Below are 24904 nucleotides of genomic sequence, written 5' to 3'. Positions count from 1 at the left end.
AAGGGAAGGGAAGGGGTGAGGAAGGAGGCAGGCCTCAGGGAGTCCGAAGTTTTAGAGTCTTGTTGAAAAGGGTTTGCAGCTCCCCTTTGGAGCCTAGGATGGCTGGGGTGGCAGTGCCATCCAGACAAGATGCCCAGATCTGGTCCCTCGTGGCTGCTGGTTAGTGGAAGTGCCTTACTCGAAATTCCCTGTCTGCTGGTGCCTTGGACCAGCCAGGGTCCACGATCTTCATTTCTCCCCTTTCAGGACCCTCAACCCCTTTGATGATTGCCACTGACCTGTGAAGGTATTTGATACAGTCAGTGAGAGGCCAGAAGTCAGGGTTGGGTAGGGATAGGGATGTGCTACTTAACATTCCAGGAATGGAAGGACACTTTTCTAACTTGGTACCAGAACCTTATGCCAACATCATACTTAATATAAAATTATAAAGCATCAAGGACAAGATAAGCATGTTGCAAAATAGCATGTACACTCTGAAACCAATTCTATAAAAATAAAAAAAAAAAATAGACAAACCAATAGTTCTATAAATGACTAATAAATATGCAAATTCATTGACAAAGTCTGGTAGGATGCGCACCAAACTGTTAGTGGTTACCTCGGGGAACAGGGAAAAGAGGCCCACTGCTGGGTATAACATTTTAGTTTTTCACAAGGAAATTTCACCCTCCAGCTCCTATACAATATCAATTCAATATCCTTTAATTACTCTTTACAGTATCTTCCTCCAGATCTCCTAATCCACTCGTCCCTAATTTCTTATACTTTTCATGCACGTCATCCTAAATTGGGTTAAATTTCTTCTAGGGTCACTTTTTATTTTCATTTCTATTAACTACCTTTACAATAATTTCTATTATCTTTTTTGTCCCTCCCATTTCTTATAGAGTCCCCAGTTGTAAGGAAGTAAGGAAAAGTCATGTTTATATGCTTTGCCTATACCATAGTTTTTGTTCTTTTATTAGAATTATCATAATATTAAAATATTACTTTGAATTCTTATAGTCCACAACTCAGAAGAATATGAATGGTTGTTTTCATTAATTCACCCATGAGGAACTAGCAGTTCTCTGTTGGAGAAAGAGAGAACAGTGGGACCTTCATAAAACCCACAAAAGTTTCATGATGGAAATACACCTTTGGAGAATAACAGTCCAGGTCCATTATGTTAGATTCTTTTCATTTTTATTAATTGCAGCATAAAGAAAAGAAACAAAATATTCAAAGAAATTTCTGTTTCTTAGGGTGTCGGTGTTACATCAACAGAAAAGAAAAACAGTTGAGAAAGCTCTGAGTGTTCATCTCTGTCTTATTTTCAGGGTAGGCTGAAAAACAAAAGGACAAATTTAAGTGCTGTTTGTAAATGGCTGTTTGTAAACGTATTTTTCAAATCTGTTAGAAGATATACCAAATTGCTTAGAATTTTCTGCCGTTCCCACGAATGAAAATAATTTAAGCTTATCCTAGACTTATGACCTCGGAATTCTCCTGTTGGGCTTGGAGAGAGGTCCCACTGGTAGATGTTATAAAGTGCCCCCTTCATCATCAATGTCGTCAGACTCCTCAGGCTTCAAGCCACAGGTTTTCAAAGCCACGTCTCTCCTGAGTTCATTTACTAAGCACTTTAACACCTAACCTAAGTTAATTACAATCAAGAAAAGTGTCTTCTCAAATTCAGGAAGAAAACCTTGACATTTAGGGCTACAACAAGTCACTTTTTGAAATGACCCAATTGGTAGACATACAAAGTTCCTTCCTTCCCTGAATGCACATGAAGGAATTATCATATGGGCAAAGACAAAGTTAAAATCTAGTGATGAAATAGACATCACAGTCAGTTTGGAAAATATGAAAATAATTCAAGCTAAAAAATACTTTGACAACCCCTTTAAAACAAGATAATTCATTCTATTTTTTTAATTCCACCCCCCCAAAAAAAACATTAAAATCAAAGTGAGTGAAGCACGTTTATGTTCAATCATCTAAGTTTTGAAGGGGGCCTTTTTGGCATAAGAAGAACAATTTTATCAAAGCTCAGGATGTTGATACATCAGCATAATGTGGAAGCCCACATAAGGTAGATCCATCATATTCTTCAATGAGAGGAATTTGTTATTGAATTATTAAGTTGAATGATATGAAATTGTTGATATTCCATTGTTTTTAACTTTAAAAATGCACTTATGTGGTTCAGCCTAATATCTAAATACTCTACTGCAGAGCTGTCACTTGGACTACTCTGTGAACTTTGTCAGACAAATCTGAATAGCACAGTAGTTAACTCACCATCTCTGCAAACTAATTTTGCATTTTGGCTTCACCTCTCACTCTCTGGTTGATCCTTGGGTAAGTTACTTAACCACCTGTGCCTTAATTTTCCCATCTACAAAATATGAGTTGGGTACTATAATAATGGTAAGAGCACATAACTCTTTTGTGAAAAAAGTAAGCTAATACATATAACAAACTTAGAACAGTGGTAGGAGCTGGTCTATATGGCTCTTGACAAATTGTCCATAAAATCTTTGCAATTTTCATAATAATTATAACTACTTATTTAAAAAATCCAAAGTATAGTTACCTAGGAAGCTTGTGATTGTGTTGTTTTTAAACTAGAAGAGCTCGAATTTCATCAGTGAATGTTGTACCCTGAATACAAAGAAATGATATATGTAAGAAAGTATTAACATTACTGTTAGGATAAAAAATTAACATTTATACAGTCATTGGTGATTGCAAAGAGCTTCCATATGCATACTTCACATTAATTCTAATTCAATACTGGAACCCCTAGAAGAAAGCTGACTGACATCCATTGCCCCTCTAAGAAATAAATTTAAAAAAAAAAATTACTGTCAAACCATAGAGGAAAATATTAAATGATTCATACACTTAAATACAAACTTACATTAGATCACTAACTCTAAAATCAAGCCCTCAGAATCAACTAATCACTAACCAGCTTTTTCAAGAAAATAGTTAAATTAATGAATGTTTTTGCTTAATGCTGTTTCTAGTCAAACATTTTAGGCCTTATAAATATTTCTATCTCTATTCACAAATATCATAGTTTTGGAAACAGATTTTATGAAAATTTAATAATATGCTGCAGACAGTAGCAAATAAAAACAAAAAACCATTTAAGTCATTTTCTAAGACAAGTGTGTATAGAATACGAATCCTGTTCTGTATGTATAGAGCACCCTTCAGATTTATAAACCCCTAAGCCCTAACCTGATCAAATGCTGAAGCAACAGAAATTAGATATCTTTAAATGAAGACAAGTCCAGTACCTCCGCAGTAAAACAAGCTTCCTTGTTTACAGCATGGCAGCATTTGTCTAGAAAACCTGTGACTTTTTCCTTAACAGTTTTGAGTTGTTCATCTGTTGCCTTGGGCTTGTGCTTCAACACCTCAACAAGTACGCTGCAGTTGAATGAAAGAACAAAAGACAAGCCACTCACACAAAGAAAAATGGAGACGGTAAGGAGCACGATGCTGTTGTTTTAAGATTTTAAGTCTTGGATCCAGACAACTCTGGGTTTGAAGCCCAGACATACCAGTTTAAGCCTCAGTATTCTCATCTGCATATTGGGAATAATAAAACCCAACATAGGGTCAGTGGAAGGATCAAATGAGATAACTAATGTAAATTGTTTAGCATCTTGTGTAATATCAGATACATAACAAAAGAAAAGGCCCATTGCTTTTTGGTGAAACTCTAGAAAGGATTATATAGTTGTATTTATACATGATTGACATTTGGGAAGTTATACCATATTGAATTTTTTAGCTGAATTAAGAGCTAAAAAATGACCTTTAAAAACTTAATTATTTTGGACTTAATTTTAAAAGTTTTCAACTGAGAATCTTTATATAGGCATTTGAAATTTTCCCCATTCAAAGTGTAACAGTGAGGAAGCTATAGGAAATAAGCCTATCAAAACTTTCTGGTGCAAAAAAGAATTGAAAGCAGGGACCTGAACAGATATTTGCACATCGATGTTTGTAGTGGCATTACTCACAATTTCCAAGAGACAAAAGGCAACCCAAGTGTTCATCCACCAATGAATGGATAAACAAAATGTGATATACATACAATGGAATATTATTCAACATTAAAAAGGAATGATGTTCTGGTTCATGTAACAACATGGATGAACCTTAGAAACACCATGTTGAATGAAATAAGCCAGACCCAAAAGGACAAATATTGTGTGATCTCACTGATATTAAATAATTAGAATAAGCAAACTTATAAAGTTAGAATCTAGAATATAGCTTATTAGGGGCTAGGTTGAGGGTAGGGAATGGAGAGTTAATGCTTAATTTGTATAGCATTTCTATTTGGATTGAAAAGTTTTATAAATGAATGGTGGTGATGGCAGTATAACATTTTAAATGTAATGAACAGCACTGAATTATATATGTGAATGTGGTTAAAAGGGGAAATTTTAGGTTATATAAAGGTTACTAGAATAAAAATTAAAAGAGAAAACATAGGACTGTTCAACACAGTGAGCCCTATTATAAACAATGCACTATAGTTAATAGTACAATTATAAAAAGATCTTTCATGAATTATAACAAATGTACCACACTAAATGCAAGTGTTAATAATAGGGTGGTATATGGGAAAAACACTATTTAAACTAAGTAAACTATGAACTATAGTTACAACCACAAATACTACAAATTTAATATTCTTTCATTGATTGTAACAAAGGTACCACACTAATGCAAAGAGTTAATAATGAGGGAGTGGTATATGGGAACGCTGTATTTTTTACATGATTTTTTCATGTAAACCTGTAATTTCTCTAATCAAAAAAATTTGAGAAAGAAAGAATCAATGAAGGAACAATATATTTCCAAGGACAAAAAGGTAACATGATATTTTCATCCAGTTAGTCATCAGCACACAGTATTTTGCAACAATAACATGGAGGATACCATTTTGCTAAAAAAAAAAAGATGCATAATGGCATTTTTCATCTTTTAAGACATTTGCACACAGAAATTTACTTGAAATAAAGAGGTTTGCTATGTTTAAGCTCCATATATACGTGTGTGCATATGTATGTATATATGTCTCACCGGTGCAAGGTGTTAGTGATGGAGGGGGTTTATGGGAACTCTGTATTGTAAGTATTTTATGCATGATTTTCCTGTAAGCCTACAACTTCTCTAATAAAAAAAGGAGGGACTTATGGGAACTAATGGTTCTCTTCAGAATCAACAATGCCAAAGAGAAAACCATGTGGGCATAATAGGTTTTGCAATATTACTCTTAAGTTTATGGCCATGATCATAGTCCACTAAATTTATACTGCTAAATTCATGAAATTCTAACACCTTATGACAACAATAGGAAGCTTAGCCTCAAAACTCGCTTTTCTAGATTCGTTTATCCATGTTCTATCCCTAAAAGTCACATCTTGGGGGTTTGTCTAGCCTCTGGGTTCACAATAGAACAAATTTTAAAAAGCCTTTCATGTCCTGAAATAAGTTGTCCTACAATTTCTATCAACTAATTTGCCATCTACACAAATGCATCAGTAAAATTTTCAGGTTCTTCTACTGGACCTACGATACTGGCCTATGATATTGTTCTACTATGACTCTTTATCCATAGATTATTATAAATCATTTTAGGCAAGATTATAGTACAGTTTCTAATTAAGGAAAAATAAGCTATGTGTCTTATTCTCGATGCTTTTACCAACTTAATATCGTTAATACTTAAATACTTTTCTCTAAGGAATATAATCACTACTTCAAAAAATGTTGCTCATTTCAATTGACAGTTCTCACTATCAAGACTACAAAAGCATGCAATAATGAAATATTCCTTACACTTGTTTCTTAATTTGTTTCTCTTCCTCAGAAAGTTCACATATATCTGCATGGAATGTGAATGTTGCAAGGTTAAATTCTTTGGGAACATAATCTTCCTTAGGTGGCAGAGCAGAAAAGCATGGTCGCCTGTTCACCAAGGACTCCGTGCAACATTTGGTGACCTGTTCACTCACTGGTGTCTTCTCATGCAGCACACACAGACGGTTCAGGATCAAGTTCAGCTAAAGAACAGGCAGAAGAGAAGAATTCAAAAGAAGCAAAGCTGAAAGATTTCCATGAACTACTACTTTCCAATGGACCAAAAGAAGTGTTATATTTTACCAGGCGACATTTAAGGTTGATTTGCTTATCTTCAAGACTACAAATAACAAAGGACTTTTAAAAGTCCTCTTTTAAAGAAAAATGTCTGCAATTTGACAGTAATACATTTGGGAAAATAATTGATGATGAAAATAATTTGATGTCAGCCCTGAGAGATATGTTGAAGTGGGGAGGAAACAGTCTTGTATTGAGACCTTGAAGAACAAAACCCCAAAGAAATTGAATATGTAGAAAATGCCAGGACGCTATTGTTAAGCAATGAAAATTCGTGGAGATTTTTTTCAAAGCAATTTATCATCTTTGAGATCTTATCTAAAGCATTACTTTGGTGGTCAGGATAATACAGGTGCCCAAGTCCTGGCTTCCATTACCACCACCCCAATACACGCACACACTCACACACAATTGTAGCCCATCCTTGCTTCCGAAAGTTAGCTTTGTCAATATCTAAAGGCAAACATTAATCAGTATGAACTTAATTGTGTTTATGTTTTAAAATACTCACATACTCCTCAACACAAGACAGTCTCTCTGATTCAGGTTTCTTACAACACCGGGTGCCTGTTTTTCCTAGTCTTCTTGAGATGTCCACAAGAGTTGGAGCTGATACCTCAGGGAATTTCTTGGTGTAACGTATTAGGAGCCTGAAACACAATAGCCCATCTGTTTTCAACCAGGTGAGGAACAGTCTCTTTCTAACATGGTTAATCAAGCAGAGAACACTTGGCCAAAATCAACTATTTTCCCTTTATAAAATTATCTCCATCTCCAAGGTGGCAGGGCAGCATAGGGGGAAGATCTTGTCCTCAGCAACTCATTAGACTTAGCTTTGGATTCCATCTGTGCCATACAATCTTAGAAAGGTGACTAACCTATCATAATTCAGTAGCATTAATGTATTTATTAATTGTTTCTTTCAATAAACACCAACTGAGAGCTTAAAATGTATCAGCACTGTGCTAAACCCAAAAGATACGAGTGAATTTTCTCAACTATAAAACGGGAGGAAATATACCTGACTCAATGGGAACAGAGCAAGGATTAAATTTATAAGAAGTAAAATATGCAATTAACCTGACACATTGTCCAGCACATGGTCATTTATTAAGAATCCCCATCATTGTTGAAAGTAAATGTAGGTTGTAATCTATTAAGGGAAGAGACTATGTCTTGTTCACTGCTGTATCCCTACCATCAAAGGAGTGCTAACAAGTATAAACTGTACAATAAATATCTACTGAATGATGTGTCCCTTTTTGCCTTTACCTCCATGAAAAAGGTTCTATTAGACAGGACCATTAGTCCATGAGGCCATTCAGTCATTGACACTGCTATGGAGAGAAATTCTATATGAAAACAACGCTGTCATTGTCGAAGATTAGGTGCATCTCCCAAACATCCACTCTTTCCTCAAACTGCCCATCATGATTCTGATATTCACAGAAGTAACTAAATTAATTTATTGTATTTTTGTCTTCAGCCTACAATTACAACTGGAGCTACTGCTATTCAAATCCTTCTACTCCCTGCCCCATAAAGTATTGTCTTTTCTTGTTGTGGTTCATAAATTGCACTTGAACCTCCAAGGAGCATCCCCAGACCTAAATCCCAAGATTCTGTCTTTTCCTTAACAGCATATACTCCCAGTCTCAAGAGACCAATTTTTTAGACTGCACTCAAATATGGGCCTCTCCATCTCATCAAATATTTTATTTCTTCTTCTCCAGTCCTTTTATGTCTTTCTCAATGGTGAGCGATTAAAAATATATACTCTATTTGCATGATGAAAAGTTCTGATAGATGGCCATATACTAAATCTTAAATAATTATAAATTAATCTAGAAAAAAAATTAACCAGAAAATCAAAATACTTACAGATTTGTGAAGCCATAATCTCCATGCTGTTCAAAAAGTTCACAGTTGTGTTTGACTAAATTCTTCGGCTCATCAATAATAGGTTGAAATTCATCAAACTGAAAGATGAAAGAATTGTTCATGGTATTCCATCTGAAAATCGGATGCAGGTCTTTTTCACCCCTCTAGGCAGAATGAGATCCTCTCTCCTTTCTGCTCAAAGCCACCCTGAATAGACATTTTATGCCAAATCTATCATATTGCATCCAAACTATTTATTTTATTTAGCGAGGCTATATGGTGTACACAGTTAAGAATATTTCAGCTCTCAGTCTGACTGCTGGTATTTTTGTCAGACCATCTGATTCATTTTCTGGTTGTGCAACTCTACTTACCATCTCTAAGCTTCAGAATCCTCAATGGTAAAATGAGACTACTGGTAGTAGCCATTTCACAGAATTGCTCTGTGAACCAACTGGGCTAGTGAAATTAAAGCAGTGCCTAGCACATAGTAAAAGCTCATTAAATGATAGCTATTATTATTAAGTCATCTCTTCAGCTGGATCCTGAGCTCTCCTACATGAGAGATTTTTGCCTTGGTCATGGGTGCCAGCATGGTGCCTGGAAAATGGCAGGTTCCTGGTAGAAGAAAGAATGACTTTCCTCTGATTCTGAATAGTTTGGAAATCATTGTATAAGCTTGAAGGTACCCTAAAAATCCTCCAGAACACTTTCGTGTCCTTACTTTGTTGCAAAACCATACCTAAACCTTCTCCAAAAGATTTGAAAATTTTCCAAACAAGTAGATTACACAGCTTAAGATATTAATTCTAGTACTCAATAAATCATGGAATTAAGGAAATTTTCTTTATTATCTAAGTTGTCTCTTTTAATTAACATTTAAGTTTACTTTATCTTATTTTGTCTTCAGGAGTGTGAAAAGAGAAAAGCCATGGTCAAGATTTTGTGAAATTAGAGATCACCCTCTTCAGATCATTCTTTTCTAGACTAATTATTCTAGGTTTTATTAACCATTCTATGTAAGGTCATTTCTCTTATAATGTTTAGGAGCACAGAATTAAAAGCCATTTCAAGAAAAGGCTGAAATCATACTAAATGTCACTTCACATTCTTGCATTATTTGTATTTCTCATTATTGTAATCATCAAAGAGCAAATTTTCCTGCAAGAAACCTACCACTTTGGAATAGCATGCATGAGGATCAGCGGTGGCACAGCATTTCTCTAGTTTGGCTTCGTATATCTTAGCAAGTCTCAACAGCAATGTGATAGGGAAGTCAAGGTGCCTTCTTGAGAGCTCATACAAAAACCTAATTAAAATGAAAATGAAGTAGATTTAGTTGGACAAATTATTAAGCTAAATCACATAACTAATTTCACATTTAATTCATATTCCAAAAGTCTGAATTTGATTGAACCCCATGCAGAAAAGTTTAATGCCTAGAGGCTTGGGATCCAAAGTTAAGGCTTTCTGGGTTCAAATCCTGCTTCTTCCACTTATTTTACTATATCACCTTAGGTGACTATTTAAAACTATAGGAGCCTTAGTTTCTTCCTATGTAGAAGTGAATAATAATGGTATCAATCTCATAAGCTAGGTTGATGTGAGTATAAAATTACATTAATCTATGCAAAATCCACACTGGCACATACTAAATATTTGATGAATAATACCTGTTATTATTATGTATATTTTGTTTGATTTGGACTATACCTCAAAAAGGTTCTGAGTTACATATTTAGTCTCAACTCCACTCATGGGATTCTGGATGCTTATGCTTAAATGAGTGATAAATAGATAGACAGATAGATGTATTGTTAAATTTTTAATTTTCTTCTCTGTATAGGTGAACTTTAACAGGGTATATCATTTTATGAAGTATTATTTAGTACATAGGATACTATCATAACCCAACAGCAAAAATGCAAGGTTTATCATATACTTAATGCCTATAGAGAATCATTAATTTTAGCATTTAATTGCACTCTGCCTTGCCCTGCCACTGAACATCTGGTCTTCATAACCAAATATACATTATCTGGTAGTAGACGCCATGCTTCTTTTTACAATTCTTTGTTGCTAGTCATTTTATATATACACACACATAAACATTATATACACACACAAATATATTATAGGTATTCAAGAAACACTCTTTGAATAAATGATATGCATATATTTCCATATACATAAAATGTTTCTAGAAAGAAATTTCCAGAAATGTCTCTAAGGACTAAGAAATGGGGAATGGGGTTTAGGTAGGGAACTTTTATTTCTTACTTTGTACTTTTCTGTATTGGTTGAGCTTTTTGTCATGAGCATCTACTATTTTTTGACAATTTTTAAATTACTTAAATTTTAAAAATAATTTTAAAGGCTGGGAGAGGGAAAAGATGAAGAAGCATTCTGGGCATTATGAAATCTGTAGCAACTCCAAAAGGAAGCCTAGTCCATTTCTGTGAGGCCATATAAAAGCTCTGAAAAGATAGTTCCTTTTCCACTCACGTGCCCAAGAAGACATCTTTCGCCTCAGCATAGTGTTTGCAAACTTCTTTGTCATCAGCAAAATCAGTAGTTAATGCAGGCAGGTCAGCAATCAAGTCATCTTTTTCTATTTCAAGAATACAGTGGGATTTTTCCAACAAGGGTTTATCACAGCATTGCTTGAGTTTATTGGAGATTGAGCCTTGATTTTCACATATATACTTGACAAGATCCTCCTATAAACAAATTAATGCAGATTGTTCAATATAAGTTGACCTTGCTACACATTCTCCTAGACCTGTATTACATTGGCAGAATACATTCATTGTATTCTAAGACCCTATGTGTGTACAAAACGCTTTCTGTGAACTTACTCTCAGTCTGGGATCTAGACTGGGGACTCTGATGGGAATACTGAAACATTCCCACTTAATCAAAAAACACAAGTCAATAATAGGTGCCTATACCAGTCATTTGTTTAACTTTATATTTCTATGTTAAGGCACAAAAAAACTTTTTTCATTGAACTTAATGCTGTTTTCTAAATATTCTCACAAAATGGAGTGCAGATATTTTGAAACCAAATAACTAAAAAAAGTATGAGAAGTTTTTGAAAAGTTGGTCAAGGTCATAGTCAAAGGCCATACTTACACATATAAATTATCTGCCTTAAATTTTCCAGAATGTGTCATGAGAGATTAAGATTCTGGTATTTGATCATATTTTTTATCTTTCAAGAAATAGAGAAAAAATTAGAATTTGGGGGAAAAGAGCTATCATGTCAAATATTTGTGTGTTAAACACACATAGTTAATTAAGTGGTGAGCAGATTATATAATTACCAAAGGTCTCTTTTGGGTACCCTACCCACCACCCAAAAATATCCTTAGAAATCTACCTTTGTAGATTCTAAAAAGCATTGTTCAGGTAAAGCATCGATTCTCGGTTAAAAATATGACTGAACGGGGTTGCAAATCAGCGAATAAGCTTAGCAGGTCATTTACTGAATGGGATAAATAGGTAAAATAAGGTACCACAGGCAGGAAAAGCTTGGAGATGGAGCAGATGGGAAGATAGGAGGCACTCTCAATCCATCCTCATCTGTCACAGGTGATACTAAACATAATCATTCTACCAACTTAACCACGTAAACCACCAAAGAATGTATTAACAATTCTTACCCGGTCATCTGCACATTTGAGCAGGTCACCTTGGCAGCATTCCTGGTTGATTTTGGTATAATCTGTCACTAGCTTGGTAATTTCTGCAAAGTCAGCATGGGAAAAGCTCTGGGTGATAGTAGCTACTGCCCTAAAAAAAGAAAATTCCATCAAGAAAAATATTAACCTGCACTATTTTATGTGAGACCACTAGAAAAATACTATTTATATAATGAGGAAATTCAAAACAAACATATAGAAATAATTTGTAAAGTTCATTAGTTCTTCTTTTTGTGCTAATTCTGAACAAAATTATTGTCTTTTTTTGCTTAGGACAGAATTATTCATTGTAAGAGTATACATGATGGTTAGAAGTCTAGTGGTTCTTAAAAGCAGAAATCAAAGATGGATTCTGAAAGAATGATGTGAGTTCAGCTTTGGAGCCCAGATCTGACTCTAAGACCTGGCTTTGTCACTTATTAGCAGTGTGATCTTAGACAAGCAACTTAGCTTCTCTGAACTTCAGTCTCCGCAGTTACAACAGCATGCTAAATCAAGGGACAGATTAAATCAGATAATGCATATGAAGCATTTTATATACTGGGACGTACTATAGAAACTCCAGTTATCTTTTTTTAATCAGTTAAAACATTCTTCTTTACTTCTAAACATCTCTGAGATGGTTCTGTAAACTCCACAGAGCTTTTATTGAGCATGCTTTTGCCAAGGAATTGATCCAGCACAATTGCTGTGCTCTATGACAAGATGTAAAGGGTTGATATCCTTGTTCTTTCCCAAGTCATTTCAGTCTTCTAATTCTGATAAAAGAGACGTCTTCCCTACAACCAATCATAGTCTGCTTCACTGTGTATCAATTCATGTTGGAGTTTTTTTGTTTATCTAGTTGGTTGATTTGGGTGTTGTGGGTGGTAGGTATGACAGGCATTGGGTAGTGTCCCAAGATAGTTCAATTGAAAGTTTCTATAAAACAAGCATAATGTTTATTTTTATTGTTTTATCTACTGTTCTTTGTGATTCATTGCTGATGAATAGGTCAGGGTTGAGGAGATAGTATTTTCTTGGTTCAAATATTGAAGGATGCTACTAGAACCAGTTAAGCAATATCAGTACAGAAGCCCAGGCAAAAACAAGAGATTAAGAGCAGAGCTGGAGCTATGAGACAATGAGAGGAGTAACCTTGACTTAATGGATGGGTAAATTTAATTTCAGGACCATAAAAGGGCAGGCAGACAGTTCCAGAACACTGGGGGAAAGATAAAATTGAATAAAAAGCCTTGACTACAACTCTATGAAAATAAAGGAGCATTAGAATAAGATCCTCAGTCTTTATTAATAAAATGAGAATTTAAATACTTGTCCATTTGTACTGAAAGACAAAAAAGACATCATCCTCTAAATTATTTGACTACTTAGAAAAAATAAGATAAATAAAAAACAATGACAAATTGTCATTGATTTCTGATTTTCACCTCTGTAAAATTTCTACCTTTTAGATACCAAAGAGATGCTGTGTAATATCTCATACAAATGTGCAGTTTTGTTTTATAAACTGAACCATCATTATTTTCATCATTCTAAAGATAGAAACGAAATAAAAATACTTACCATGCTTTGAAAGGCCTTTCTCCAAATTTTTCTAAATTGGAACACTTCAATCTCTGTTTGGCAGCTGAAAACAATACTTTCTCCTTCAACTTTTCCAACTGCAAAAAAGAAATAATTTTGGACAATTAAAAAAGGAAATTCTACATAAAACTCAGATGAGACTATGCTAAAATAAATGTTAAAGAGATGATTCACACCTAAATTCCCAGGTACTCACTCTTGGCAAATAAATATTTTGCTATACAGGAAGAGGAAAAATCAGTTTAGTCATGGTGGAAGCCTCTAGGTAGTTAAAAACTAGCATGGAGGCATTGACAGGGAAAAGGGCACTGAAAGGAAAAGCAGAAGAACAAAGAAGATGAATATCCCAGGGAAGATAACTTTGCTGACTTCCTAATTTTGCAGATAATTTGTTTCAATCTCTCCTCCACCAACTCTCCTAACAACAAAAATTCCCTTAAAAAGGAGAGGGGGGGATGCAATACATGAAAAATATTGATGGAAAGAATGAATGAACCTGGACTTCCAGCTACAGTAAAATTTTCCATTCTGAGTTCTCTCCCCATTTAAAAAGCTTACAGAAGGATAAAAACTTGTGGCACCTGACTGCGCAATTTGACAAATGAGTTTCTGTATTTCACTGTAGTGACACTATATGAACATTATAATATTAAACACCTACATAGTGATTTACTCTACTATATCAGCCTTGGCAAATCTTAAGAGGAGGAGTGAAGAGGTCAGAGGCCTTCAAGGAAGGTGAAAGTGTGAGGGAGGTTTTTTTTAACCACATCTGGTAAGTTTGGAGTCTTAAGTTCTCTAAAGTTAGCCATAAAATGGTCAAAATCTGAGATTTGATATGAACAGATTCTTCTATTCTTTTGGGGAATACCTTTGGTGCCAGACAGGCAGCTTTATCTTCAGCTGAGCAGCATTCTTTCAAAGCATCTTTATATCTGTGAGTGTAGTGAATGAGCTCTGGAGCATAAAAGAAAGGATTTCTTCTGGAAATTTCATATAAGTAGCTACATTTTAAAAAAGAAAAACAAGTAGTCATTTTTCTGTAGTAGACAGTATTAGAGAAACAATTACAATCAACATTCTCCACAGACCCTCTAAAATTCAAAGTCAAACATCTAATACACCACACGATTGAGCTTGCTTTTGCCATTCTTTAAGTTGGTGAAAATAAGGAAAGTCAGCTACCCACCAAAATATGGTTAAATTTTGGTGATACGATGTTGATGACTACAAAGAAGTTAACTGGTTCTTATCTGGAGAGAAAGATGTGCATCATTATACCTTCCCTCTCCCAATTCTAAAACTATACCTACACAAGCTTTAGGAAACTACTACTCTTGAATGCAACCTGTAGTCTTTATTTCTAATTAGTTGTGTGATGTAAAAGAAAGAGAACTCAGGATATCCCATATTAACTAGCTGTGTGATTTACGGAAAATCAGTATCTATGGGACTCTAAAATTACCTAATCTATAAAATGGAAAGAATAGGCAAGTTGATTTCCAACGTCCCTTCAAACTCTGAAATTTCGTAAGCCCAACAATTTCAAGAGAAAAGATTTCTATGGCCAATTATAATGTGATATATTATGAACATGTAATGGTTTTCAATTTCCTCATCTCTGTGTCAAAGCAAACTGCCTGTCTCAGGATTTTGTCAGAGGTAGACCGTAAAAATAATTTACATTGATGAATTAATAGAAATCTATTAAGTGCTTATAAAATCAACTTTTGAAATTTAGGGAAGCTCCAACTACATAAAAATATAAATGCAATTTGCAGGTATAAACTTGAACTAAGAATGGAAAAATTAGAGCCATTCTGGAATACTCATAAAAAGTTAAATGCCAATATTTGCATATAGTTCCTTTTTTTTTTAATTTCTAAACATTTTTATTTCAAATCTCTTTTCGCCACTCCCCAAAATGACATGGGTCGGTACAGCAATCATCAAAAGGAGATACAAACACAAGCGTCAAATGTTTCCTGCACTGACACTTAGAAAAAACCAGGAATTGTACATGGGGTTTCCCAACATGCATGTAGTTATTATTTTAAAATCTCAGATTTCTAAAATGGAATTCAGAGTATCTTTGAAAGTAGACTAAATAGTGTATTTGATATGTTTTGTGGTTTTAATTCTAGCAGTTCACAGAGGGAAAGAGGCATTGTATTTGTCATTTAAGCTTCAAATTCAAAAGTTTCCCCTTTTCTTATTTCAGTACTTTAAGGAGGGTTTATACCAGGAAAAAAATTACTAGATTTAATATAAATGGAAACAACTTCTTATTATCAAGTCCACACTCTAATTTGAATTCCTATTCTGTAAAAGGATTACTCAGAAAATAGAACACATCCCAGAGAATAAATTATGGGGAACCTAATAACAAGCTTCTGGCCTACATACTCCGATAGGAGAAAAGAACCATTTTTTTTTTTTTTTGCATTTTACCTGGGTTTTAAATTTGTAGAGAACTTAAATTTTATAGCCCTAGATTTGCAAAATTTCCCTATTGCTACAAAGATATCAACCTTTCAAGTCAATACTAGAAATGTTGTTCATCTAGGAAAAGGAGAGGGAAAGCAAAGAGAAGGCAAAAAAAAAAAAAAAAAATCAAAGGATTAAAACTGAAACCGTATAGTGTAAACATAATTAATAGCACTGAAATGTGTAAGTGAATTTGATAAAAGGGGGAATGTTAGATGTGCATATGGTAATAGAATAAAAATTTTTAAAAATCCATAAAGCTGCTCTATACAAATAGTGAACCCAAAGCTAAACCATGGACTCTAGTCAATATCACAATTATAAAAATATGCTTTCATTAATTGTAACAAATGTACCACACCAATGCAAGGTGTTAATAATAGGGTGGTATATGGGAATCTTGTATTTTATACATGATTGTTTATAAACCCACAACTTCTCTAATAAAATTTTTTAATTGAGCCATAATGTTTTAAGTAAAAATTCTTATTATTTAGTTTATTAATGTATTAATAGTAAGGGTTGTATATTATTATTCATGCTAACAACAACAGAAAATTTATGTTATTGTGAGTCAAACATAAGCAAATGAGAAGAATCATTTGAAAAAATATTTCCCCAAGAATACCTATATGCCTTTACAGTTAATTTTAATACAAGCCAATCTCAAATAGTTTCATATAAATCATATCCTGTTTCAGTGAGCTCCAAAGGTCTTGGTCCCAATTTTTTTGTTGTGTAGAATTTTGTAGTATCAAACATTACTTCTTTTAAAATTGGCATAAGAACAAGGACTTATGAGCATTTATGTTAAAATGTTTTTTGCTATGGTGATAGTTACAATGAGAATTGACTTATAAATCCATTTCATAATTTTTAATTTTGAAGCTTAAACAACTGGCTACTTACTGTCCCAAAAACTTCTCCTCATTTTCCTGAAAGGAAGCACAGATGACAGCAACCTCTGGTCTCGCGAATGGAGGGAGATCTGGGTTATCATCTTTATGTTTCAGGAAGCATTGGTTTCTCTCAGGTTCTTGCTTCCCACAGCAGTCAGCCAGTTCACCATAGAGTTCACGAAGAGATCCAACTGAACATGCTTTATCTCCCAAAAGAGTGTGCTAAATGGAAACAAGCAGGCTTCAAAATTGCCAGGCAGTACTTAATTTTCTTTATACCCAAAAAACAGTATAAAAAATTTAATATGTTGGTGAAACTTGGTTAGAAAATAAATACGTTTATCATAGAAATAATTCTCTTCCTCTTTTGCTGCCAGGTTTAGAGTATCCCTTGATTAGACCATCTATGAGTAATTTTCATAAGAATTAACTGTCACACTATTACTTACAGTGAATAAGGCATAAGGATAAAAAGAAAGAAAGATGGTCAATGGCTTTAAGAAGTGTTACATTAATCCTAGTTCCATTTGAGGCTAAAGGCTAGGAGAATGATCATTATAATAAAAATCAAAACAAAATAACCTTCTAAGTAGCAGGTGAATTTACATTAGGGAGGAAAGAGACGGCTTCTCATTTGATCTTCTCCTTTTGAGAGGCCCAGTTGTTTCACAGATACCATTAAAAACTGAGGAGTAACAATCTACTACATATTAATTTAGTTATTGCATTAAAATATCTCTTTTTTATTCTAGAAATATTTTCCCCAAGGCATATGCCATTAAATGAATTATTTCTTGATCAATTTTTATTGTGAAAGTAGTTGTAACCTTGAGGAAAACATACTCCTCTAAATAGATAGAATTCACTAATATTTTAAACAAAAATGGGTTTTTAAAAACTCATATTTAGAACCATTATATTGTGTGATATTAAAGAATCGATTCTGCTTTGAGGGAGAGGTATAGAGAGACATAGGAAGAAGGAAGACTACAGAGATAATCAAGAAATGGCCATTGCCCCAGAGAAATGTACACAGAATGAGTGGTTAGAGAAACATAAACATCTTCTTATATTGAAGACCTATCCGGGAATACTAAAAATTCAAAGTTTTCAAGATGAGCAAGGACCCTGCTTTTCTTATTGTATGTCAAATGCAAATATCTCTAAGATGAGGTATGTACAGTGGTACTATTTTTTCACCCAAGTGAAAAAACATTAGCACAAAAAATGAATTAAGTGCTTTCTGAAGGTAAGGATCACACATAGATTGTTATCACTTTTAGCCTCTATGAAAAGAAACCAAACATCAAATTTTAAAAAGAGATTTTTACAGATGACAGATTGCTGTTGAAGTACACTACAGTGGCTGTATGTGGTATGAATAAAGAAATGTTTTTAAAGCTGTGAGCATAGCTAGAATGCCTCCATCATAGAAGAAACGATGACTTATCAGTCTATATCACTTTTGGGTGTCGCTTAAAAATGTTCTTAATAACCTGGTCATTAACCATAATTGCAAAAACCCAGGATTATTTTAAAATAAAAGAAAGACTCTTCAAAATCAGAATGTACTTACAAGTGACTTGCCACAGTTTTCAGCCGCCTCATCAGCAACACATGTTTTTGCCAACTCAGTTACTTCAGTCACTAATTTTACAAGGTCATCAAATGAGTTCTTCTGGAGATACTGAGAAAAGGTAGCCAGTGCCCTAAAACAAAAGATACAGAAAAATGTAGCATAATGTAACTTCAATATGAAGCAGGTTGTTATGCTAGAGAGCAAACCATGTATCTGTATATGTTGTATATTTTATACATCTTTCTCACTATTATCCAGAAAGCCGGTTCATATGAATATTATCTGGGGCCTCATATCAATGTTATCTTATATGTAAGTTATATGTAACTTTCTAGGCACAGATAGTGTGTTTAAATATATGTGTGGGCATGTCAGTAGATACACATGCATAGAGCAAGCAAGCAAAATGTATTCTAAATAGATCAAATCATCAAGACTAGGAGCTTTACATCGGCCCTTGGAATTGTTTAAAACAAACAACCAACCAACCAAACAAAAAACAGAAATCACACACACCTCATTTAATCAGGCTATGAGATCAACCTTTAAAAAATAGGCTATCTCATTTTTCTTTAGATTAAAAAAATAGTAAAATGCTCCTGAGAAACCATGTATGTAAAGGAGGTTTAGTAACTGAACTGCCAAAGGAGCCATATATTAAAGTCCTTTCTCCCATGCAGGTTATATAAGAATTCCAGGGTTGTATTGTCTAGTACAGTAACCCTTAGCCACATGTGACTGTTTAAAATTTTAAATTAGTTAAAACTAAATAAAATTTAAATTTTGTTTCTCAGTTGTACCTGCCATGCTGAAAGTGCTGGATAGCCACATGCGGCCAATGGCTACCATGTTGGACAACACTGATATAGAATATTTCCATCCATACAGAAAAGTTCTATTGGGCAGTACTGTTCTAGAGTATGGACCCTGATGACAGGGCTATATAAGAACTTCAGAGGAATAATCAATGCTATGAGAAACATTAAATTTGACTTTTCAATATTTTCACTTACAGGCCTCTGAAATTTTCTTCTCCCAAATCCTTGAACCGATGAGCAATCTCACTCTTGTCTAGTGGGGGGGCAAGAGGATGGAACAATGTAAGATTTGTTTAAACACCGAAGAAAACAACAGTTATGATGCCACTTTTTCTATTTCTCTCCATTCAATTTAGATTATTAATTTGCTCCAAAATATTAGACTCTAATTCCTACAGAAAATCTCAAGATGATGGTGACATATTTCCCTGCATTTCAACTGAAGAATTATTCAGTCACCAATGACACTATTTGAAAAAAATCATTAAATGTTTATAGTTTTGTAGTCAAACTTGGATAAATTCCGATGCTCTTATAGAGTCTATTAACAACTATGGAGAGAATAATCTGAAATGAAAATAAATGTAAATCCAAGTTCTATTTATAAAATTAACAATACAGGTTTTGATTTTTTATAAAGCATAGAACAGTGAGTAGGGCATAGAACAGTGAGTAGGGCCTTTGGGAATTTGAAACTATGAATTCTATTTCCAACTCTATTCTGTGAGGTTTAAGCCTCTCTGCCTAAGGTTCCTTCATGTGCAAAAGAAAAATTACAGTTACCAAGCAACTCTCACCACTTTTTTTTACCTAAAATGTTAGAAAGGAAACATACTAGTAAGATAACCTCCTAAGGTTTCATGAATACAAAATATCATCACATTCTAAAAGTAAATGCTAAAAGAAACCTTAATTTTTTAAAGATACAGGTTTTCTGAAATTTCTTTTACTAATAAAATAAAATAAATATTGAATAATAGAAAAAAGAGAATTCTTACCTGCCTCTCGACGAACCATGCCCCTAGAATAAGCAGAGCTGAAGAGAAAGAGAAGGGAAATAAAAGTTACCCACTTCATTGTGCCAAAGGCTTGTGGGAGTTGATAGAAGAGAAAGGTAGGATGAACACGGGGAAATTAACACTAATATACTTCTTTAACCAATAATTGTAGATTATTAACTAGACTCATCTTTGTATTTCATTGGCTCCTAACTGATTACAAAATTCATACTATCCCTGCAAAAAAAAAAATTGTTTGACTAAATCCCTTGCGTATGTTTGCCATCTGGAATTGTCTCTCCACAAGACTTTGCCAATTCTTCAAAGTTATATAAAACATCTTATCAAATTTTAGGTGAGAGTTTAAATGATTTGTATGTATTATTCATTACCAGGTTCTTTATCTTTGACTCCCCATCTGAACATTTTAGTTTTCAACATTTGCAAAACTTTTACCAAACCAAATGATTTAGCTTGGAAATAAGACATATCAAAAGAGCTAAGTTCTGAATTGTATCTATCACTAATTCCAACTGTGTTTTTTTCCCTAAGTTATGAAAATTTTCAAACACACATACAAGAGGGCTTCCATGTCTTTTTCATCTAAAATTGTTCTGTCTGAAAAGGCCGATATTGCCTCAGATGCAGAAGGAGAAATAGCCATGGCAACAATAACAACTAAAATAGATATTCAGGAGTTCCACAGTTACATCCCTGCTCTAGGTCACGTGTGATCAGCCCTGGCCACAGAACACTTAAATAAACTGTGGGTATCTCTCACAGAATTTTCAGTTAAGACCTGGGGAATAAAATGAACCCAAGTGGCAGTAAAGATGATCTTTGCCATTAAAATATACACAAGAACAGGTTGATCCCTGATTTCACCTCTAGAGATAGGACAATCCCAGCCCTTCTTCACCAAGCTCCATATTCCTTTAATCCTTGTTTTGCACTTTTTCCTTTTTCCCTTTTATAAACAGAGAAATGACATATTCTTTGTTATTTTACATTTCAAAATAAATTTAACATTATGATTAAAACAAATCAAAACAAGGGTAATTTTTTAAAATGCTTTGTCAAACTTCCTTCTTCACTCTCCCAACTCAAAATTCTGATCTCTCCCTCTGAAAGGCTATTCTGTCTCTGCCCTTTTGCTCTAAAGATAGAGAACCACTGGTCTCAACCAGTAGAAAAAATGCCTTTATCTGACACTACGGACTAATAATTAGTATTGAACCAGTCATTTCACTTAACTAAAAAACAAATCAACCAAACGGTCAGTTTAATTTTCCCATGGCACATATAGGCACAGGAAGTAATAAATACTCAAGAGAAGCATTTTTCCTATTCAGTCAAGATGACAAAAATGCACTTTCATGATTTGCTTTTCTTTTCTTTCATTTTCAGGCATGAGTACTAATTAAATAATCGAGTGAAGAAGACAAGATACATATAGATGATAATGATGGTGATGATGATGATGTGATAGATGATGATAGGTAGAGGGAGGTAGATTACATAGATAGATTTTTTTTTATTTGGCTCAAATAACTTTAAATGTAACTTTATTTTAGGTAATAAGTCTCTTGAATTACATTTGGAAAAATTAAGGAACATGAATAGACTAAGCAGACTAAACTCCCAGCAGTGTGTCCATTTCTGTTTGATTTCCATCTGCTGCTAAATCTATGAGAAGAGAGAAATATTAATTCCAATTTATATTTACAGGTTCTCTTTGTTTTTAACTTATATAAAGAATGGATAAGCATGGATTGCAGGTATTAGCTATTTTTTTTCTTGGAATCAAAAACCTTGATAAAAAGATACAAGAAAACGTCATATTACTTCATAGTTTGGACACATTTATATAACCTTTTCATTTCTTAATGAAAAGTCTAATATTGCCAGACTTCTCTGTAAGGCCACAAATAAAAGGAATGAAAGAATGTCTGCCTGTGTAATTATTTCCATTGGAGAAATCCATTCTTTTAAGACAACAAAACTTATATTAGAAAAGAAAAAAGAAAACTGAGAAAATAATTCTTTCTTAGATAAATTACGTCAACTTTTCCTTTAACCCCCTAGAAAAGTGAACAACATTTATTTGAAGTCTATAGCCAACTGTAGTCTTTTCCTTGTATGAGTCCCTATGGAAGGTCAAATTAAACATGCAATCCTTATCACTAAATTTAACTGTACCGCTAATTCAGAAATTCAGGCTTCATGCCTCACACATATGCTACGAGCATATCTTTTCTTTTAACAAATGAAAAAATAATATTATTCTTTCCATCTCTATGCACTGCAATATTATATTGTAATACAATGGTAAATGCAGGAAGAAATCTAAATTCATTATGACTGAATAGGAAATTAAAATTGATTTTCCTGTATCTAGTCAAGATCCCATAGCTTTGAAATATAAAATTGAAAATGCCCAAAAGAAGCTTTCCTTTTAAGTACCATGCTACGTATCATTATTAAAGATTAGTAGGTGGCTGAGAAATAAAATATTTAATTTTTAAAACTCTATTTGCATATTTAAAATTCATCTGAATAAGAAACCCCTGAACACTTGCATTTTGTGGATTTCCAAAGTAAGTATTCCTACATTATTCTGTGAAAATCTCTGATATTAATTTTTCATGTAGATTCTGTACTGAGAGGAATGAAACCACAAAATACTTGGTTATTCCTAAATATTCTGTCATGAAAAGACTTTGGCATGAGGGTAATTGCAGATATTTAAACTAAGAGTTATAAATATATTTTAGAGAATCTATCTTCTGTCTGTCTATCTATCTATCTATCTATCTATCTATCTATCTATCTATCTATCTTTACACCTTATGGGTCAAGCTAGATTAAATTATCTTTAAGAACCCTTCTACTTTGAACATTCTGTGATTCCATGTTTCCAGTGTGACAATCTTATAGAAGGAGATAGAGGAAAGGGTCTGACTAGTAGGAAATAATACAAGTTAGGGAATTGTGGTCCAAATTTGAGAGATTATTCATGTCTGAGTCACAAAATGGCTCCATGGTTATTACTCTATATCTATTTCAGCTTAACGTATTTAAGAAATGAAAAGGTTATATAAATGTGTTTAAACTATGAAGTAATATGATGTTTTCTCGTATCTTTTTATCAAGGTTTTTGATTCCAAGAAAAAAAATAGCTAATACCTCCAATCCATGCTTATCCATTCTTTATGTAAGTTGAAAACAAAGAGAACCTATAAATATAAATTGGAATTAATGTTTCTCTCTTCTCATAGTGATAGCAGTAGATGGAAATCAAACAGAAATGGACACACTGCTGGGAGTTTAGTCTGCTTAGTCTATTCATGTTCCTTAATTTTTCCAAATGTAATTCAAGAGACTTATTACCTAAAATGAGGTTAAATTTAAAGTTACAAGATTACCTTTTTTAACCTCCTGTAAAAAAACAACAAAAGTTGTATAGCTAAAATATTCCTATGTTGAAATTCAGTGGATCAAGTCAAAAATTTTTCTCCTTGATTCTTTCAAAAGCTTCAAATTTATTAAATGTTTTGTATCCTCCAAGTGCCAGTCTTTAGCTAAAATTTGCAAAACTGTAGCTGTCACCCAGAGGCACCTTGTTATTTAAGGCTTAGAATTTTCAGTTTTTCAAGCTGCTATGTATGGGTTAACATCAACAAATGCATTATTTGATCCAAAAAGTTATTATTTTTAAGAAAGATAGCAAACAAATAATTGGCCTGTAATTTTTTTTAGAGTGAGAGAGAGAGAAATGCATCTCTATCTAATTATAATAAAGTAAATAATGGAAATGTTTTCAAAATGACTTTTAAAAATATTATTGGATATATAAACATTTAAAGTGTTGAAAATTAGTTTTCGATTGTATGGATATTGAAAAGAATAAAATTATTTCATCATAATAATATTTATGGGTTTAAGGTTCAGTAAAAATAGTTCTTTTAACAATAATGTGTGCTACCAAAAATATGCATTTAATTAGAATAAAGAACTAATTTCAGGAAAACATATAATGTTGATAATGACATTCTCTTTCCAAAAATTCTTCTGATTCACAGTTGTAGCCTGTTTTGTATATTTAACAATAATAAATTAAATTACTAGATGAAATGCATACAATTACTATCACAATTTAATTTTTTAATATATATTTACACTAGATTTATACTGATCCATTAAAACCATAAAATTAGCCTCTCAGCATTTAATGTCTTGCGGGCAAATGGCTGTATTGATGAGTTCAAACTTCTCTCAGCAGTTACACTAAAAGTTGGCCAAAAAAAAAAAATGCACACCAGGAAATGATAGTATCTAAAAGCAAACATTGCCCTGACATCAACAAACATGACTATTTATTTAAGAACATCATTCTAGCTGACAAGGAACAATCCAGAAAGTAATGTTCCATACTCTTTTTTTAAGTAATACCACCTGGTGTTTCATTCATACTCAAAATTTTTTTCATGCTATGGACCAAGCATTTTCTAGGCTCTGAAGATCTGAAAAATTAATAAGACACAATCCTTAATTTAAAGAGCTCACAGTCTAACAGGGAGACAGGCACATGGAAAGGTAATTATAAGGCAATGTTATATATCTTGGTGTGCATGTAGAATAGAGGGTACTCCTGTGATAATAGAGAAGTAATGGAGAAGAAACTCTAAATCCAAAACAATCACATACACAGATAAAATGCATGGGCTCTAACCTATGCAACTCAACATACTGTGAAGCTTCAATTTTGCATTCT

At 33.4% G+C, this 24904-nt stretch overlaps 1 protein-coding gene across 1 annotated transcript; it reads right to left on the bottom strand.

The window, feature by feature from the left end:
- Positions 1 to 1171: 1171 nt before the first annotated feature.
- ALB (albumin) lies at positions 1172 to 20283 on the bottom strand. The gene is made up of 15 exons (XM_037829957.1): positions 20131 to 20283; positions 19328 to 19385; positions 18312 to 18444; positions 16746 to 16957; positions 14221 to 14353; positions 13329 to 13426; positions 11724 to 11853; positions 10564 to 10778; positions 9235 to 9367; positions 8059 to 8156; positions 6689 to 6827; positions 5860 to 6083; positions 3297 to 3429; positions 2585 to 2652; positions 1172 to 1328 (listed from the first exon to the last, which is right to left on the bottom strand). Exons 1-14 carry the CDS (start codon positions 20207 to 20209, stop codon positions 2611 to 2613), a joined length of 1827 nt encoding a protein of 608 aa, XP_037685885.1. The 5' UTR covers positions 20210 to 20283; the 3' UTR covers positions 1172 to 1328; positions 2585 to 2610.
- Positions 20284 to 24904: the final 4621 nt, after the last annotated feature.

This window comes from Choloepus didactylus, chromosome 3 (assembly GCF_015220235.1).
Source record: "Choloepus didactylus isolate mChoDid1 chromosome 3, mChoDid1.pri, whole genome shotgun sequence".
NCBI lineage: Eukaryota > Metazoa > Chordata > Mammalia > Pilosa > Megalonychidae > Choloepus > Choloepus didactylus.
The sequence above is the reverse complement of the archived record's forward strand: the minus strand, read 5'-3'. Positions and strand labels throughout refer to the sequence as shown.